This window comes from Aquarana catesbeiana, linkage group LG01 (genome assembly GCF_042186555.1).
Source record: "Aquarana catesbeiana isolate 2022-GZ linkage group LG01, ASM4218655v1, whole genome shotgun sequence".
Taxonomy (NCBI): domain Eukaryota; kingdom Metazoa; phylum Chordata; class Amphibia; order Anura; family Ranidae; genus Aquarana; species Aquarana catesbeiana.
Window position 1 is genome coordinate 276,711,696 of NC_133324.1, and position 19,308 is coordinate 276,731,003.

General features: G+C 44.6%; 1 protein-coding gene across 1 annotated transcript in view; it reads right to left on the reverse strand.

The window, feature by feature from the left end:
• Positions 1–19,308, reverse strand: part of LOC141141270 (septin-2A) — a gene marked incomplete in the record, with an annotated part of 193,089 nt that overhangs the window by 69,114 nt on the left and 104,667 nt on the right. Inside the window, 2 exon segments of the mRNA XM_073628949.1 lie at positions 231–348; positions 12,447–12,581. Coding sequence (XP_073485050.1) covers positions 231–348; positions 12,447–12,581 — 253 coding nt within the window.

Here is a 19,308-nt window from a genome sequence, read left to right on the forward strand (position 1 = left end):
AAGCTCCCAAAACTAAAAACACCCAGGTAGTGATCCTCATCAGCGGATTATTTTCAGTCAAAACAAAGAAAATATCCAGCTTTTTTAGACGTGTGGTATTCATTTGGTATGTGTCAACATGAATCTCAATAAATCAGCCCCAAAACACAGCTGTTGAACAACTTTGTTTTGTTTTTTTTAAATGGTGTCTAATAAAATATCTAATGATTACAGCACAGTGTGGTACTCACTCTTCTCTTAAGCCTCTCTCTCTCCTTCAAGGTCAGCGTGTCTGCTTTAGCAATAACAGGCACTATGTTCACCTTTCCATGAAGAGCTTTCATGAATTCCACATCCAACGGTTTCAATCTGGGTTAAAAAAAAAAAAAAAAAGTACTAGTATGAGTAATAGGACTCATGAATCATGCAGAAAAAAGTAACTGAATGTAGTTAGTAAAAGGGAAAGCCCCATATCTTGTCCTTCTAAAAAAGTCAACAATGACAGCACATAATATTCCTATTTCATTGGTTCCATTTAAAATAATACTGAAACCTCAAACACAACATCCCAACGTACCCAAAATATTCTAGAAAATGATGCAATTTTAATGCAATACATATATAAAGTTTCAACATTTCTATTCTGCTCAGTATACTTCTGATGTGTCACAATAAACATCAACAGTATATGTTTCCAAAAGCAGCATATCTTATATCATCAATAGGTAGGCCTTCAGTTCCAGTTATGTGATTGACCCTGGGCATAATCTCTGAAATTAGAAAGCAAGATTTCAGACTTTCACAGTTCTACAAAATAAGTTGTATGGTGGAGAGGTGACTAAGGCCGGCCATAAAAGGTTATGAATCTCAGCCAGTTCGGTAGGAACCAGCTGAGATCCGAACCATGTATGAGCAGGCTGAATGTACCAAGTTGATCAATCAAACAACTTGGGTACAATCAGCCTGTCAGATTTACTTGCGATTATTGCTAGTGGCTGCTATAGACAATTGCTCGGCAGGAGGAATTCCCTTGTCAGCACTGTGTGTTGGTGGGGGGATTGTGCAAATTTCTTTCCTGCAACAAATGCACACCACCTATGGCTGGCCTAAGACAAGAGAATACAATACCAATGCATTTTGCATAATCCAGGAACCTGCATCATGAACCTATGAAGCTATATGAATCGCAAATTAAAAAGATAGCTAAACCCAAAACACAAGAAACTAGAAACATTTTCACCTGTTGATCTTGCCACTTAATTTCCATCCTCTGAGATGAACTGGAAGGAAAACCAATATTATTTTCCTTCTTTAAAATATGAATCTCTCTACCTACAAAGTAATGGAGATGAACAAAGGCATATACTGTAAGTCCCGCCTGGCAACCCAGGTAAAGGAATTTAGTTATTCATAGGATTACCAGGTAAAATACTGTATATGGGGAGGGAAGCTGAAGAAACCAAAACTAATGCAGGCACTTCATTAACCACTTGGCCTCCGGAAGATTTACCCCCTTCATGACCAGGCCATTTTTTGCGATACAACATTGCGTTACTTTAAGCCCCCATTTACATCGGCGTGATTTGACATGCGATTTGACAGGTCAAATTGAAGCCTACTGCCAGCAATAGAAGCGTCCCAATTGGTGCAACATTGGCTTTGCGGCGCTAGGCAGAGCTCTGTTTCCCATGTCTACTTTGTACACAGGCAGAGCTCCAGCTTCCCACACAGCACACACTGGAGCTGGATTCCAATTCCCTTACAGTTACAATGCACAGAGTGTATAGCTAGCTACTGGTTGCAGTTCCGACCTGTGACATTCCATGGTAGGAACAGAGTTGCAGTAGCTAGCTATACACTATACACATTACTAGCTGTAAGGGAATGGGATGAGGAGGAGCTCTTAGTGCTATGCCAAAGATTTGTACCATGTGGGGGATGGGAGACTGCCGTCAAGCATCAGGGGTGGTGGAGGGCTTGGAAGGGGGGAGCCCACCCCTCCCCAGTACCCCTCCCATCCCCAGTAACCCCCTAGATCGGGGCATGATCTTACTTCTGCTACTTGTTCTGGAGGGATGTCTACTGCTCCAATCCCCACTGGCTCTCCTCTCCATGCCCTGTGATTGGAGCATTACAGATCCCTCCCACATAGGCAGTGCCCAGGTTGGCTCATGAATTAAGACAGCCCTGGGCCGGTGGGGAGGAGGAGGAGGCATTCCACTCTCAAACTGACATCACTTCTGGTATCGGAGCATTTTCGCAAATGCCGATACTCGCGAAGATGCCTAGTATTGGCACCAATATCGGTATTTATGTAACCCTAACAGGAAGAGCCTAAACAAGGACTTTCAAGATTGGAATAACAGGTGGTGTTATTTCTATGAAAGCTGCAGATTAAAACAAGACTGAAAATTTTGAAATTACAATATGTTAAAGAATATATTTGATCTTACATCTACTTTAAAGTGGAACTCAATTGCTGAATAAATCTCTGCATCCCCCAACCCTCTTCCATACCAAGATCTCTCAAAATCTGGCGTGTAGATATGCTGCCAAGCTCTGCCATTATTTGGGACCTGGTGCCGCATCTACGTATGCACAGGGGATTTCTGCTCCTAAACACAAGCATCCCCATTTCTGGCAGCTGAGCGCCATAGTTGTTCATGGCGCTTGAGTGCACACGCAGATGCACTTCTGTTCTGCACATGGGCTGCATATGTGCACCTTTAGTAACGCTCTACCTCCTGGGATTGCTTCATCACACCTATCCAAGGAAACAGTGGGGCTTGGTCGAGGCAGTAAAGCAGAAAAATCAATGAAAAGGTAAAATATTATAATTTATTTTTTTACATTTCTGTGAGTGTGTGTGTGTGAGTGTGAGTGTGAGTGTGTGTGTGTGTGTTGGGGGATATGGGGGACACACAAAAAAGTTGCTTTACTGAGGAAAGTTACCCTTTTAAGTGTATCTAAGCCCAAAAACTAAAATGTAAAGCCTAAGTGTAGTCAAGATAAAAAACACAAAGGAATACAATATATCAGCTTTATGCTCAAAGCGCTATACGGTCTTTTCAGGAGCTACAGGAATTATATAAATTTCCGCATAATAACTTTTATAAATATCTACAACTACAACATGCAGTCTATTCCCAATTTAAAGGAGGAGGGATGAATATAAGACCAATGCCATTGATATCTTTATTAGCAGGTGCAGGGAGAAAAAAAGGTTTAACCTCTCTAGTATATAGTCAACTTATGGCGAATTATCAAGATATTTTGGGCAGCCCAGGCAGAAAGGGTTGGGAGATGGATCTGGGGGTTATACTGGACGAGGAATGGCAAAATATTTTGAAGAGGGCACCGATGGTTTCTTTATCATCTACACAATGCCTATCACAAATGTTCATTATCTATAGGACATATAAATTATATAAGTGGAGGCGGAGGGAAACTTCGGATTGCCCAAGATGTAAGCAACCCCAGACAGATTTGCTTCATATGCTTTGGAAATGTCCTAAACTGGTTAGGTACTGGCGAGAAGTGGTGTCTACAATTAATGGGGCTTATAACAGCCAGATAGAATTGGACCCCAAAATATGTTTACTGGGTTATCTTACTGAAGAGCTATACCCGAGGGAAATGTCAATTTCAATTGGTAGACCATTATTTACAGCCCGTAAACTAATAGCTAGAAAAATAGGATTTTTAAAACAGCTTACCTGTAAAATCCTTTTCTTGGAGTACATCATAGGACACAGAGCCTCAAGTAATTACTTGGTGGGTTATGGGCCTACCTTCAGGTGTTGACACTGGTATAACCAATACAGGAAGTTGACTCCCCAATATAATCCCTCCTCCTAGGAGTCCTCAGTTTTTGTAGCCAAGCAATATAAGTAATATACTCTCACCCCATAAAAGAGAGGAGCAGGAGCTCTGTGTCCTATAATGTACTCCAAGAAAAGGATTTTACAGGTAAGCTGTTTTTAAAAATCCTATTTTCTTTATCGTACATCATAGGACACAGAGCCTCAAGTAATTACTTGGTGGGATGTCCCATAGCAATGCTACTTGAGGGGAGGGAGACACAACCCGTAGGGCACCCCCAGACCTTGAGGAATTATACTGCTGCCTGCAGCACACTGCGCCCGAAGGCGATATCCTCATTCTATTTTACATCTACCTGATAAAACTTTGTAAATGTATGTACTGAAGACCAAGTTGCGGCCTTGCAGATCTGAGACATGGAGGCCTGGTGACGCACTTCCCAAGAAGCACCAACCACTCTGGTAGAGTGCACCTTAACTTGAAAAGGGGGAATCTTTACCCTTAAATCATAAGTTTGAATTATAAATTGCCCAATCCACTTAGCCACAGTGAATTTTGATGCTGCCTGTCCTTTCTTAGGACCCTCTGGCAGAATAAATAAGACATCAGTCTTACGAATCTGAGCAGTTTTCTTTAAATAGATCTTCACTGCTCTCACCACATCAAGACAATGTAGTGACTTTTCTTCCTTGGAAGATGGTTTTGGAAAAAAAGATGGCAGGACAATATCTTCATTCAGATGAAAGCCTGAAACCACTTTTGGCAAAAAGCCTGGACGAGGGCGTAACACCACTCTGTCGTCATGAATAATCAAATATGGCTCTTTATAGGAAAGAGCAGCCAATTCTGAAACCCTCCTTGCTGAGGATATAGCAACCAAAAATATCAGCTTTTTAGTCAGAAGGACTAAGGGAATATGCTGTAATGGTTCGAATGGCGGTTTTTGTAACACTGACAAAACTAAATTCAAGTCACAAGGGCTTAAGGGTGATTTAACTGGCGGATTAATCCGCATCACTCCTTGCATGAAACCCCGGACTAAAGAATGCGTAGCAAGTGGTCTTTGAAATAAAATTGATAAGGCTGAGACTTGGCCCTTAATAGTACTCAGGGCCAACTTCATCTCTACGCCTACTTGTAGAAAGGCAAGAATTCTGCCTTTAATATATCTCCGAGGGTGCCAACCCTTGGATTCACACCAGGAAACATAAGCTTTCCAGACTCTATAATATATAGTTCTAGAAGCTGGCTTCCTAGCATTAAAGTAGAAATAACTGCCCTGGAAAACCCACATCTTTTCAGAACGTGGGTCTCAATAGCCAGGCCGTTAAATTTAGCATTCGTAAAGTAGGATGAAATATCGGCCCCTGTGAGAGCAGGTCTGGCCTTAGTGGAAGGGACCACAGATCCTCCACTGCCATCTTTACGACCTCTGCATACCATGACCTTCTGGGCCATGCTGGTTCTGCCAGAATTACCAGTTTTCTTTCCAGCTTGATCCTGCAAAGAAGTCGAGGCAGTAAATGAATAGGGGGAAATGCATAGATCAGTAAAAGCTGATCCCACAGTATCACCAACGCATCTGTTCTGCATGCGAATGGATCCTTTGTTGTGGACACAAAGTTGACTAACTTTATGTTGCACTGGATGCTAGAAGATCTACATCCGGAGTCCCCCATCCTTGACAAACAGCCAGAAACATGTCGGGGTGAATAGACCATTCCCCTGGGAATAATCTGCTGGCGGCATATGTAGTGCGCGTGCCAATTCTCTATTCCCGGAATGAAGACTGCCGATGGGCACGGAATATTTCTTTCTGCCCAAGTTAGAATATGGTTCACTTCTCTCTGCACTGAGAGATTCTTGGTGCCCCTTTTGGTGATTGATATAGGCCACAGCCGTGGCATTGACGGATTGGATCCTGTCGGGACAATCCCTTAACCTGGAAGTCCAGGCTTTTCAAGCCAGACGCACTGCCCGAATCTCTAGCATGTTGATGGGCAAGGCTCTTTCGGTTCTTGAACACTGTTCTTGGACAGTTGTCTTCTCTGTCATTACCACTTTCCAGATAAGTGGTCTGAAGGATTAACCCTTTAGGACATTCTTTAGTAACCACCAATTGAGGCTTTGGGACACCCGTGGGGACAGCCGCACTGGCAAGTCCAAAGCTTGGATCGTTTTGTTCCAAGCAAATAGAATACTGTTTTGCAACAGAGGAACTGGGCAAAGGGAACTGCTTCGAATGAAGCCACCATCCTTTCTAACAACTTCATGCAAAGGCGAATGGAGGAACCTCCTTTTGACCTGACCATCTCCACCAACTCTTTTATGGAGTTGCGTTGTTTTTTTTTCTGGGCTGTATCTATGACCAGACCCAAATACTGCAGCCCTTTTTTAGCAATTTTAATGGAGACTTTACTAGGTTGAGAACGCAACCCAGACCTTTCCAGGTAACTGGTTGTAATGCATACACCTTACTCCGAACAGCGATTGATCTATTAGCAATAGATCGTCTAGGTATGCCAAGACTGTTTAAGCCCTGTGCCCTTGACCTGGCTACAGGTGGGGCTAGCACTTTTGTGAACACTCGAGGTGCTGTAGCTAGCCCGAAGAGCAAGGCTATAAACTGAAATGCTGCTGTTCTACTTCGAACCTCAGAAACCTTTGGTGAGCGGGAAATATATGGGACATGCAGATATGCATCCCTGATGCCGATAGGCACCAGAAGTTTTCCTCCTTGCAGGATAGAAACTACTGACTTGATCGACTCCATAGAAAGGAGCGAATCTTCAGGAACTGATTTAGATTCTTTTAGATCTAGAATGGATCTGTTGAATTTCTGAGTGGTTCTGTACATGTACAGGAAACGCATGAAAAAGGCAGTGAAGGTTCCAAGGAACCTAAGAAAAAACAGAACTATCAACTGACTCTACTGGAGGTTGCTTGAAAGAGGCACAAATCATCTCTGTAAGAGGTTTGTACCAGCAATTTCTTATATTGTGAAGCTGAAAAAAAAGTTCAACTCTAGTTGTCTCCTCTGCAGAGGAGTACTCGGTTTGCCTTTCTTCCAGATTACCTGAGGGTAATCCTTCATCCTCTACCCACTGTTCCCTTGATAAGGGATCTAAGGTGGGGGAGGAGGATCTAACACGCTTCCCATCCTTGGATAGCCGATGCGATTAAAGTCGCTAATTTTCCTTCTAGGCCCTGCAGGGCGGAGGAAAAACGCATTTTCAATCATGTATACAGGGGCTGAATATTTTCTCCTCTTAGGCTCAGTTTCCACTATTGCATGATTTTACCGTGATCTTTTGCCGCGGAGAATATGTCGGGGCGCGATTTTGATGCGACAGGAAACAATGCCTGTGTATTCTAGAGGTCTATGGACCTCAAGTCGCATCAAAGTGGTATCAAAGTAGTGCAGAGACTACCTTGAAGTCACATAGATCTGAACAGTACTCCTTGGAAATCATGCCCTAGAGTCTGACGGTGGAGGCCGTCACCGCTGCCTACAGGCAGCTGCCCCTGCGCAGGGGAAGGAATCCGTTTAAGTGACTTGTCCAAGGTCACAAGGAGCCAATGTGAGGACAAGGTCCCACGTCTTTCAGGAAGCCTCCCATGGCTACGCTGGTCGTCAGAGTAGTTAACCTGTGAGGAGTGGCTCCTTCACTAGTGAATGCCGACATGTGGATCTGAACCCATGTCTGTCAAGAAGTCTCCCATGGCTGCACTGGCCATCAGAGTACTTAACCTGTGAGCTGTTGTGGCTTCACTTTAAATAAAAGGACATTTATACCTTCTACTGGACAAAAGAGCTTTACTGCTAGAAATCATTTGGATGTATTTCACCAAACCTTCCCCAATGAAAAGGGAAACTAGTCAGACACTCTTTTTTGCAAGATGCTTCGGCTGACCAACCTTTTTAAAGCGGGGTTCCACCCAAATTTTGAACATTATCTCTATGCATTCTCTTCCTTGCCTAGATGCTGACATGCTGTGTAAAAAAATTTAAATCGCCGTAATTACCTTTTTTTTTCTAATCTTCTTAGCACTTCCTGGTTTTCCTCCCATGGGAGTAGGCGTGTTTCTAGCCTCTCCCAGACCTCCCACAGTTCCCTGGGAGCTAGTCTCAGGCTTCCCAGCATGCATTGTGCAACAGCGTCATCACAACATCTCGGTGAATGCTGGGAGCACAGCATTCACCGCATCCAGGAAATACATGCTTGTGGGCTTCAAATGCCCACAATGAAGATGGAAACCGCCTTCAGTGAATTTTATAAGTTATTCTTTACAACGAAATCGGACACAGGCTTACTTATTACACAGAACATGTGAGTAGATAATCATGAGAAGAAAAGTTTGTGAATGAACTCCAAAAAAAAAAAAACGATAGATAGGTGGACCCCCGCTTTAACCACAGGGTCCTAAGCATGCACAAGCGCAAGGCGAGACGCCTGGTGGATAGGGTCTTTTATGGCATCTATGGCAAAACATAGCGCCATTGGTAGGAGGATTTTAACCAAAAAAAAATGCTGACTCCTTATTTGTTGGATGCTTAAGCAATTATGAATCTTTATTGATGCTGCAAGTCGCAGCGCCTACTGCTGGTACTTTCCAACCTTTGAATTTTTCCTCCACGATAGAGAACTGAGAAAATCTTTGGAAGGAAAAAATGCTTATCCAGATGATCCCATTCAGCACAAATAAGCTAAGTTAAAAAACCAAAGAAGGGACATGGACTTTCAGCTTACTGAGTGGAATGAACCATCTCTGTAAGAGTTTGCACCATCAATCTGTCAGACTGTGAGGTTGCATAAGGTTCATCAACTGTCTCCTCCACAGAGGAAAAATTTGGCTTGTTTTTCCCCGTGATCATCTGAGGATAACACCTCATCCTGTGCCCACTGTTCCCTTGGAAAAAGGGGGTTTGAGGTGGGGGAGGGGGATCTAGCATGCTTCCTATCCTCTTGGATGGAGAATGCGATTAAAGCCGCTAATCTTCCTTCTAAGCCCAACAGGGCAGAGGAGAATGCATCTTCAGTCACATACACAGGGGCTGAAGTGTGAGAAGCAGTTGCACCACCAATTGCTTCCAATGACTCACCTGGCTTGCCATGTCAGGTCTCTCCGGAGAGGATGACAGTGTGGAGGCATGACTGGAGTTCCCAGCGCCTGGGGGTGGAATCCATGGTACCTTTGTGGTACACTGGAAATCAAATGTGCTAAGCACAACAGCAGAGGCACTTTAACAAATTATGGTATTTGCTGAACAATAGTTTTAGCAAAAGAAAACAATGTCACCATAGGGATCAGCCTTTGATGCTGAGTACCATAATATTTCCTGTGCTGGAAATGCCTGTTTACACACCTTTACATGCCCAGCGCTCCTGTGTCTCTTAGTGTGACAGACTTCTGTCTTCAGCATATGAACTGAGAGCGTCTGTGTTAAACCTCAGGTGAGAACCTGATTACACATAAGGCCTCATGCACACGAGACGCCAGTGCAAACTCTGCTGAACACGTTTTTAAAAGCTGAAAACAGCGTTTAGAAATGCCCGTTTTGCCGCGTTTGCAGAAGCGTCTGCAGAGCAGAAAATGACATTTCGCGACCCATTTTTGGGGCCCCATATCTCGGGGCCATTTGGTGCTAGAAACCTCAAAATTGGTGTGCTAACACAGTGGAACTAGCACTACAACATACCCATTTGGGGTTCCTAGCACTAAGTGGCCCCGACATACGGGGCCCCAAAGTCGGGTCACAAAGTGTCAAGCACTTCTGCAGCAGAGAATGACATTTTGTGACCTGAATTTGGGGCCCCATATCTCGGGGCCACTTGGTGCCAAACCCAAATTTGAATATGTTATAGTCCAACTGTGTTAGCACACCAAATTTGGGGTTCCTAGCTCTATGTGGCCCCAAATTCGGGTTGTAAAAAAGTTATAAACGCAAACGCGGTTAAACGCGGTGCCGCGTTTGGTGTCTGAAACGTGGAAAACTTTTGCGTCTGAACCCATTTTTTCGCTTCTGGAAAAACAAGGTTAAACGCAACTGCCTAAAAACGTCAAAAAACGAGACTGTGTACATGGATACATAGGATAACATTGAATGGGTTCAGGGGCAGTTGAAAAAAGTGTCCAACTGCCTCTGAACGCGAGTTTAACAGCGCCTCGTGTGCAGGAGGCCTAAGTGTCAGCTGTTACCGCACCTCTCCAGGAGGAGAGAGGAGGGGGAGGGGAATTTTTATCAGCAGTGTTTGTTAGGCTCCTAGTTTTAAAGGAAGACTTCACTTTATAAAAAAAAAATGCAAATGGCTGGTTTTGTATGTTCATAAACTACTGCTGTAACCCCTTTAGATCCCTCAGAAGAGGAACACCATCTGTTCAATTAAGAACTCCCCTCTGGCTGCAGGCACCACACCCGCTGCTATAGCCAGACACAGAGCTGCTGAAAAAGGCATCATACTAGGTAAGTGTAATATACTCCCTCAAGAGGAGACATTTTAAGGCATACAGTTATACATTTTATATATGTATTTTTTGGAGAAAAGGGCATAGGTGGACTTTTTACAGTTCCTAGGCTTCTCCCCTTACTGCTGATTTAACAGACAGATCCAACTTTCATCCATCACGGCGGGCGGCGTAGTTAAACCTTCAAAGACTGGGGCCCTTTTTAATAGGGGTTCCGCTCCTTTGGACCTGTATAGCACCCCTCAGGAACAACTTTAGGTAATATGAAAAACCAAAAAGAGTCCTGGTTCCTAGGGTCCAGCTCTCAAAGAGAAGCTTACAGGCAAAACCTCGTTCTTCAATGCGAGGCCCAGGCACCATCCTATGGCCTCAGTGGCGAGGATGGATCCGGTTGTGGAGGTTTTTTAAATCCAGCATGGATCCCTCCCTGGAGCTCCTCAGAGCACATATTCACTCGTGACCAACACCTTAGACACTGGCGAAAAAACTGAGGACTCCTAGAAGGAGGAGGGGTTATATAGGGGAGTCAACTTCCTGTATTGGTTATACCAGTGTCAACACCTGAAGGTAGGCCCATAACCCACCAAGTAATTACTTGAGGCTCTGTGTCCTATGATGTATGATAAAGAAATGGATGTCTTCCAGTGTACCAGTATTTGAGGAATGGCGCTCCCAGGTAAATGAGGCAATATTAATGGAGCGACAGGTTTATCAGAAAAGGGGTACAATGGATATATTAGCTAAGTTGTGGGGTCCCTGGTTAATAACACCAGGTCTGGCCTCATTCTCTTGGATTACAAATATAATAGTAAAGAATGTAAGAAGAGAGAGTAGATAGGAAAAGTATAGGCTGTATGGGAAGTGTTTAGCAGTGTGGGAGGAGGAGGTGGAGGAGGAGGTGGAGGAGGAGAGGGAGGGGGCTTGTTTTATTTATTTTTTCTTTTCTTCCCCTTTTTGTTTTATTTGTTTTTTCTGTTTTTTTGTTTTGTTATGAATGGTTTTGTGCAGGTAATTCTACTTGTGGTATATAGTCACTGCTGGGGATCGATGGAAATAAGAAATTAGAATTTAAAAACCATATACTTTGTAAAATCAGTGTTAAAATTGCTGTATGTATGGATATTGTAACACTGGTAAATAAGAAAAAAAAAAAAAAGATAAACACAAACCTCAGTACAAGGGAAATGAATTGCTAAACAGCTACTACAGCCTCTATAAATGAAACTGAAGAAGAGAATAGGCGCCTCCAGGTTAGAACCTGTAGCATTTATTACATTACAGGTGCATTTATCCACTTACACAAAAGTAATAGACTTCCGGCACATGTCCTGTCCACACTGATGTGGCGTCCGTCCAGCGCTATAGTGTTGTTTGCAGCTTGTCCGTACAAGGGGAATCCTGTCCAGCAGGGTTTCCTGAAGACTGGAAAGCTGGGACCGAGGTTTTGTAGAGGCTCTGGTTGGCGGTGGAACGCAGCGTCACGTTGTTCGACTGATCAAATTGGTACATTCAGCTTGCACATACACGGTTCGGATCTCAGCCGGTTCCTGCCGAACTGGCTGAGATTCATAACCTTTTATGGCCGGCCTTAGTCACCTCTCCACCATACATTATTTTGTAGTACTGCGAAAATCTGAAATCTTGCTTTCCAATTTCAGAGATTATGCCCAGGGTCAATCACACAACTGGAGCTGAAGGCCTACCTATTGATGATATAAGATATGCTTCTTTTGGAAAAAAAATACTGTTGGTGTTTATTGTGACACATCAGAAGTATACTGAGCAGAATAGAAATGTTGAAACTTTGTATAAGTATTGCATTAAAATTGCACCATTACTGTGCCCTCCTAACTCCCTGTACTGTGCCCTCCCTGTGTTGTGCCGTCCCTGTGTTTCATCCTACTGCCCTCCACCAGTTGTCACCTCTGCCCCCATGTCTCCCAATGACCCTCCTATCCCCATCCTCTTCCCCCCCAGCGATCACATGGTATCGGTGCCTTTACTGAGCAGGCATTTTCAATATTTTAACATCAGGCAGCCTGTGCAATATTGTGTACACATTGCTGGAGCACATGCATGTAGACAAGAAGTGGTTTTTGAATCTCCACTCTGAAATAAACACCTTAGAGCTCCAAGGTATCTCTCACTTAACATTCGTTGTTTGTAAATAAGCTTACCCATGTCCAAAAGGAGAGATGAAATAAAAGCAGCAGTGAACGCGATTATCAATGATGTGCCGTCTGTTCAGGCCACTCTCATCATGCAGGTAGCGCTCAAACTGATTATCGATATACTGAATGATTGTTTTGAAACTGAAGAAAAAAAGAAAAAAAAAAATTTGCTTTGATTGTTTATATAGGTTATAAAAGCAAAAATATTTTTTTTTCCACCACTGTAAAAAACTACACAAATATTAAGTAACAAGTTCTATTTTATATACATGTTTACCATAGGGCCACATTTGTTACAGTAGAAGGCATGTTGTCCAGCCATGCACTCATTAAAATTTCAGTCTGGGAGAAAAATAAAGCCAAATAGATTTGCAGCGCTGCTTATTAAACATTGCCTGCGGTGTTAGGTGTGTGTATTAGAATGCAATAAAAAGGCTATATTGTGTAATGAAAAGCTCAGAGAAGAAGGAGGCTCACAGCCAGCTGTGTTAACAGATGCTTATCCTTCTCTACCAACAATATCAAAAACATTAAACCTCAGGAAATGAGACAGCTCAAAATTGGTAGGACTTCCTGGAGAAAATACATATATCATGTAGTAAACATGGGACCATGCCTAAAGCACAAAAAGCTATAATAATAATAATAAAACTATGTAACCCACAGTAGGTACTCACATAAATATTTTTTTTACCTACGCTATAAGGATTTTGGTTGAATTTTTTACAGTTTTTAAGTTGTATATACACACGCACAAAGATATACAAAGTTCTGTACAAAAGTCTCAGACACAAAAATATTTGTCAAAGGTGGTTATTTTATGTCTTGTAGCTGAACGTGTGAACATAAAGAGTGTATTAGTGTTCCAAACATTCTTTTAACAAAAAGTGAGACAATACAAAAAGATTTTCCAACGTACTTAGAACTAAACACAATAGGCAGATGGAAAAGACAAATTTTTGCAGTTCTGTAATCTTTACATGTATATTTTTTTCTATGCATTAAGGTAAAAAAATTGTGTGCAATAGCCCCCCTCATACTTACTTGAGCCCCATCTCGAACCAGCGATGTTGCACAAGAGTCTCGGCTATCTGGGATCCTCCCTCCTGATTGTCTGAGACACAGCAGTGGGCGCCACTGGCTCCCACTGCTGTCAAAGTCAGTGGGCCAATGAGAGAGAAGGGGTGGGGAAGAGCCGGAGCTCCGTGTCTGAATGGACACACAGAGCAACGGTTCGGTTGCTTCCATAGCAAGCTGCTTGCTGTGAGGGCACTCGGCAAGAGGGAGGGGCCAGGAGCGCCTTCTAGGGACCCGAGAAGAGGAGGATCCGGGCTGCTCTGTGCAAAACCAACTGCACAGAACAGGTAAGTATAACGTTTGTCATTTAAAAAAAAAAAAAAAAAAACTTTAAAAAAAGACTTTAATATCACTTGAAATTTGTGAACATTGTCACGTGGACAGAAAGTTATGGAAAATCAAAAAATGTGGGATAAAGCATAAATCTTCCAAGGGGGCACCTGTGAAAACTAAGAGGTGATTTACCTCAAACTGAAGAGAATTCCTGTATCTTCCTGTTGTAGCTAGAGGACAGAAGTAAAAGGAAATCTCCCCGATAGGACAGAGATGGCACAAAAAAGGGACAGGGGTTTTATCCATTTACTATTCTATCCAACACAAAAAAGGCTTTGATTTTAGACTTATGGTAATCTACATCTTTTCCTGTTTAGTGCACTTTACAGTGAGGTCATTAGCAACTGTGTTCACAGTTCTGAAGGCCAAATAAATCTGTTGTTAGCCTTTCTTTGCTAATTATTCACATTTACATGATTAACAGTTTGCACTTTTTTTTATATATCCCAGGAAATTGTTAACTCTAATAGAGAGCAACAGACTGATTTTTCAGATGATATTTGTGACATTACTGAAAAATAGGGCAAAGGGAGCGTGGCTTAGCAATGGCCGAGTAAAGACGTGCACTGGAGGAGATTCCCTGCCTGACCCGGCCTGTACAGACCACCAAACAGCTTTTAACTCATGTGAGCAAGGCATGAGCAACCCCAAATGTTACAGGACACGATCGGTGACCCCCGGAATCCAACATTTTTTCAGAGACAGCCTGAGATCATCCCCAGGCGCCATAGTGGCCGCGCCACGTGTAGCCCGCATGGAGATGGACATCACCGCGACACAGGCAACCATCCCCACACCCTCACCAGATCCAGAACCTCTCATGGGGACACCGGCTGTACCGGTCGGACATGGCTGGTCCATCACAGAGTCAGAACAGCCTAGATGAGGACCTTCGCACCATGCTCCAGGCCCTCCCCATGAGGGCAAACATAGAGGGCCTGATCCTACGGATTGAAGAGGCCCACAGCGAAGACATCCAAGAGGTGAGATCAGAGGTGCACACCATAACGAACCTTGTTACCAATGGAGAAACTCTAATCTTTTCACTGGAGACCAGGATGCAGGCCCTGGAGCTAGCACAAGACACCCACTCCGTAGATGCACAGGAGATGCAAATACATCTGGAAGAAATGGAGGACCACAGCCGCCGCAACAACCTGTGGCTGCGGGGACTCCCGGAGGCCACGGGTCCAGAAGATCTGGCTGAGACTGTTACGGCCATATTCCACAGGCTTATGGAAGTCCCGCCACCTACCTTGGAAATAGACCGGGTACACCGCACCCTAGGCCCCAAATCCATGGATCACGCATGACCCTGTGATGTACTGTGCCGCCTACATCGCTATGCACAGAAGGAGGTCATCCTACGCAAGGCTTGGGAGCATGGGGACATTGAATTTGACTGAGCACACATCCAGATACTCCCGGACCTATCCAGAGCCACGCTACAACGCCGCACATTATTGAAACCAGCACTAGAAGTGGCGAGGCGCCATGGCTGCACATACAGATGGGGCTACCCGTTGGCAGTTATTTTCCGCACTGAACGTAATTCCTTTACACTACGCACACCGCCAGACCTCCCGGCGTTCTTCACCTTTTTGGGAGCAGAACCGGTCCAGGTGCCGAATTGGCTAATGGGAATTCAAAGGCCTGCTGGCCGTTCGGGCACGGGCAGACCCAACCAGCATGCCCGCTTCCAGAGGTCTCGGGGACGATCGTCCATCAACGGAGCACGCGAGTCATAACTGCACCGCTTAGACTTTACCGCATATTTCATACAGGCTGGCCATATTATTCCCCCGCTGGCAAACTCAGTAAGCTGGCACCCCCCTCTTGATGCTCTCCGCTCCTTTGTCACCACTACCCCCCAATGACAGGACCGAGCAGAAAACTGGTGACCCTGGTTTCGGGCAGGTTGGTCGTGCCCCCACACTTGCCCCACAAATTTCCCAGCTGTGTAAGCCATCTACGCTGCCTCCTGTCACAACTGCGACATTGATTAAGACCCCCTGGAAATAGACTGAACCAGGTGGTCGTTGCTGTTTCCCTGCAGTACATCATGAGAGGAGGCAACCCCGGATCCACTCCCTCCCCCTCACATGGAGATCCATGTTCTGACGGAGGCTGGCAGCCCCCCACCCCAAACCATCTCTACCTGCCTGCCCGGACATTTGCTCACAGCATATGGCGGGAGCTACGGTGGAACTGAACTGGCAGACATCCACAAAATGGGGGTGTATTACTCTCTCCTGTACGCAGCAACCTACACTGTTGGTGAAATGTCATTCCTACCTCTCCATAACTTACTCTTTTGTTTCAGATACACCCACTGCTATACCGGAACAGGTCTAATGGATACACAGTCCCCAGTTCCATCGGCAGCCAAGGACACACAAGAACCTCTATGAAAGACATGCAAGTGGCTGTTCTGATGGATTTGACAGACAAACGGCAGGGGGGCAGGCTCTACCGGAATGTATATTGATGTTACACCCTCATGGGATCTAAAGATGGCATAACGGTATTGTGTTGCTAAGGGGGAGACAGCAGGAATTTTGTGTATATTACTTAGTGTGGGAGGCATGACAGAGCCGGGCCTTTCTCTTAAGGAGGAGACGTGGGGGAGGGGTGTCGGCAGCGATTGAGAGAGGGGGGCGGGATCTCCCCCTTGACCATACCTCTCGGGTTGCCCGTTAGCACCCAAGAGGGGTAATACCACAAGAGATACCGTCCTTGAATAGGGGGGAAATCGGTCGCAACAGCAGAATAGGGGAAATATCATAGTTACCTTGTTTTACAGCCAGCATACTTATTATGCAAGTTATGTTACCCTTGTTCTTAAAGTTTTGACTGTTGTAGAAGACCATTAGATCTTAAGTGTTCTTATTTCCACATGCATATTAGTCCTGTACATATAGACATCTACTAATTGCCCACAACCACATACGCAATAAAGGTCTGAGGGATCAGGGAGGGTATGGAAACCTCCCAGAGGCCCTTGCTGAACATGCTTCCACTTAGGTAAACACTCAATACCCAGATTTAACTGGAGGGTGTTGAAGCAGCTTCTTGCTGACACTTTAGATTTCCAGCACCGCTGGACAGTGCCGGTTGGAAGACCTTTTCTCTCAAAGGACACCTTTCACCTCCCCTGAGAGACTAGCTATCTCAAAGGGGTTACTCTCTCTCTTTCTTCTTTCTTTTATTCTCACTCTTACATCTTTTATTACCTACATAATCCTTCCCCCCACTCCTCCTTTACCGTTCCTATTTCCCCACGAACATGGATGTGCTCAACGCTGTCATCCTAAACGCAAAAGGTCTCAACGTCCCTGAAAAGAGGAATGCTGATAAACGGCATGAAACGCATGAAAGCTGACATTGTCTTATTACAGGAGAGACACTTTCGGGAAAACAATTTCCCTATCCTAAAAAACAGATACTACCCGACAGTCTACCACTCCACTTACTCAGAAGCCAAATCTAGAGGGGTCTCCATTCAGATCTCGGCGAGAATCCCATGGACTCTGATTGACATGAGAGCAGATTCATCAGGGAGATTTTTGTTTCTTAAAGGCCTGATTGGTGGCGTAAAGGTGACTATTGCAAGCCTCTATGCCGCAAACAGTCAACAAGACACCTTTGTTAAAAGACACCTAGGGTTGCTTCAAAACGTTTCAGAAGGACAGCTCATCATAGGCGGGGACCTAAACATCCCCCTGCTCCCCACGGAGGACACCTCGACGGGACTGTCCTCAACCTCTCGAGGCACACGTAAAGTGATTCACTCAGCTCTTCATGCTGCACAACTAGTAGATGTCTGGCGTCTTTTCCACCCCGGCGAACGGACTACACATTTTATTCCCGCCTACACCACGCGTATTCACGCATAGACTATTTTTTAATACCACACAACCAGCTTCAGGCAGTCAGACATGACTATAGGGTCCATCGTTTGGTCGGATCACACCCCGGTCACAATACAATACGCCCTGACTGACTTTCATGGAGGGGCTTAATGAAAGCCTCCTACAAGACCCAGAGGTCCTAGCAGACGTAACAAAAGAAATCACACACTACTTTCACATTAACAATTTGATCGACTGTGACATGGGACTAATCTGGGAGGCGCACAAGGCGGTGATCCACGGTGTGCTTAGAAAGCATGGTGCGGGGATCAAAAGGCAAAGGACTGCTCAACTAACATCATTACTTAAACTCCGGGCCCTGGAAGCTAAACACAAACAGACACTGACCAGACCACTGGGAAGCAAACTCGACACAGTATGCACACAGATAACTGACCTTCTCCACTTCAAAGCCATGGCGGCACTCCAAATCTCCCGCAAAAAGATATATGAATCAGGTAATGAATGTGGTAGATTACTAGTACAATCTTTACGATCTCAGAAACTGGCGTCCTACATACCGTATATATACTCTCCAACGGGACAAAAAGCAGCTCTACCCCAACAAATCACTCAAGAGTTCAAGTCTTACTACAAGACCCTATACAATCTGAACTTAGCACAACCACCCCCGGAACGCATAGCGGAATACATAGTCACTTCCACAATGCCCACCCTACCAACTGAAACATCGACCTCCTAGACGAACCCTAAACATTGACAGGGCTACAGCTGACAATAAGGAGCACCAAACAAGGGAAAGCCTTGGGACCAGGTGGCCTCGCAATTCAATATTATAAGACTCTACTCCCATCCCTAGGAAATCACCTAATCGAACTTTTCAACGACCTTAGTAAGGGGAGCATGCTACATGACACCACATTACAGGCCCAAATAACTGTGATTCCCAAACAAGGTAAAGTGCGGGAGTTACCGACCAATATATCTACTAAATACAGATCTCAAACTGTTCAGTAAAACAATAGCCTTCAGGCTACAACTGCACATACCCGCCTGGTACACTTAGACCAAGTGGGCTTTGTCCCAACCAGGGAAGCAAGGGACAATACCACCAAAGTCCTGAACCTGCTCTATACAGCCATCCTAGCAAAAACACCAAGTGTTTTTCTCAGCACTGATGCTGAAAAAGCCTTTGGATCTACACGACACCGACAGCAAGGGTCAGGGCCAACAAAGTAACATCAGACTCCTTTCCAATTACAAACGGGACACGTCAGGGATGCCCACTCTCACCCCTCCTCTTTGTACTCTCTTGAACCTTTTCTATGTCATGTAAGACTAAACCCGAACATTGCGGGAATATCGATCAACCAAACTCAATATAAGGTGTCAGCCTATGCAGACGACCTGATGTTCTCACTCTCAAACCCGACAGTTTCCCTACCGAACCTGCTACGAGAATTTACAACATATGGGGCGCTCTCCAACCTAAAAATACATTTGGCCAAGTCAGAAGCGATGGGCGTGGGGATACCGCTAATACAACTTACACACCTTCAATTCAGCTTTAAACTGAAATGGACAAA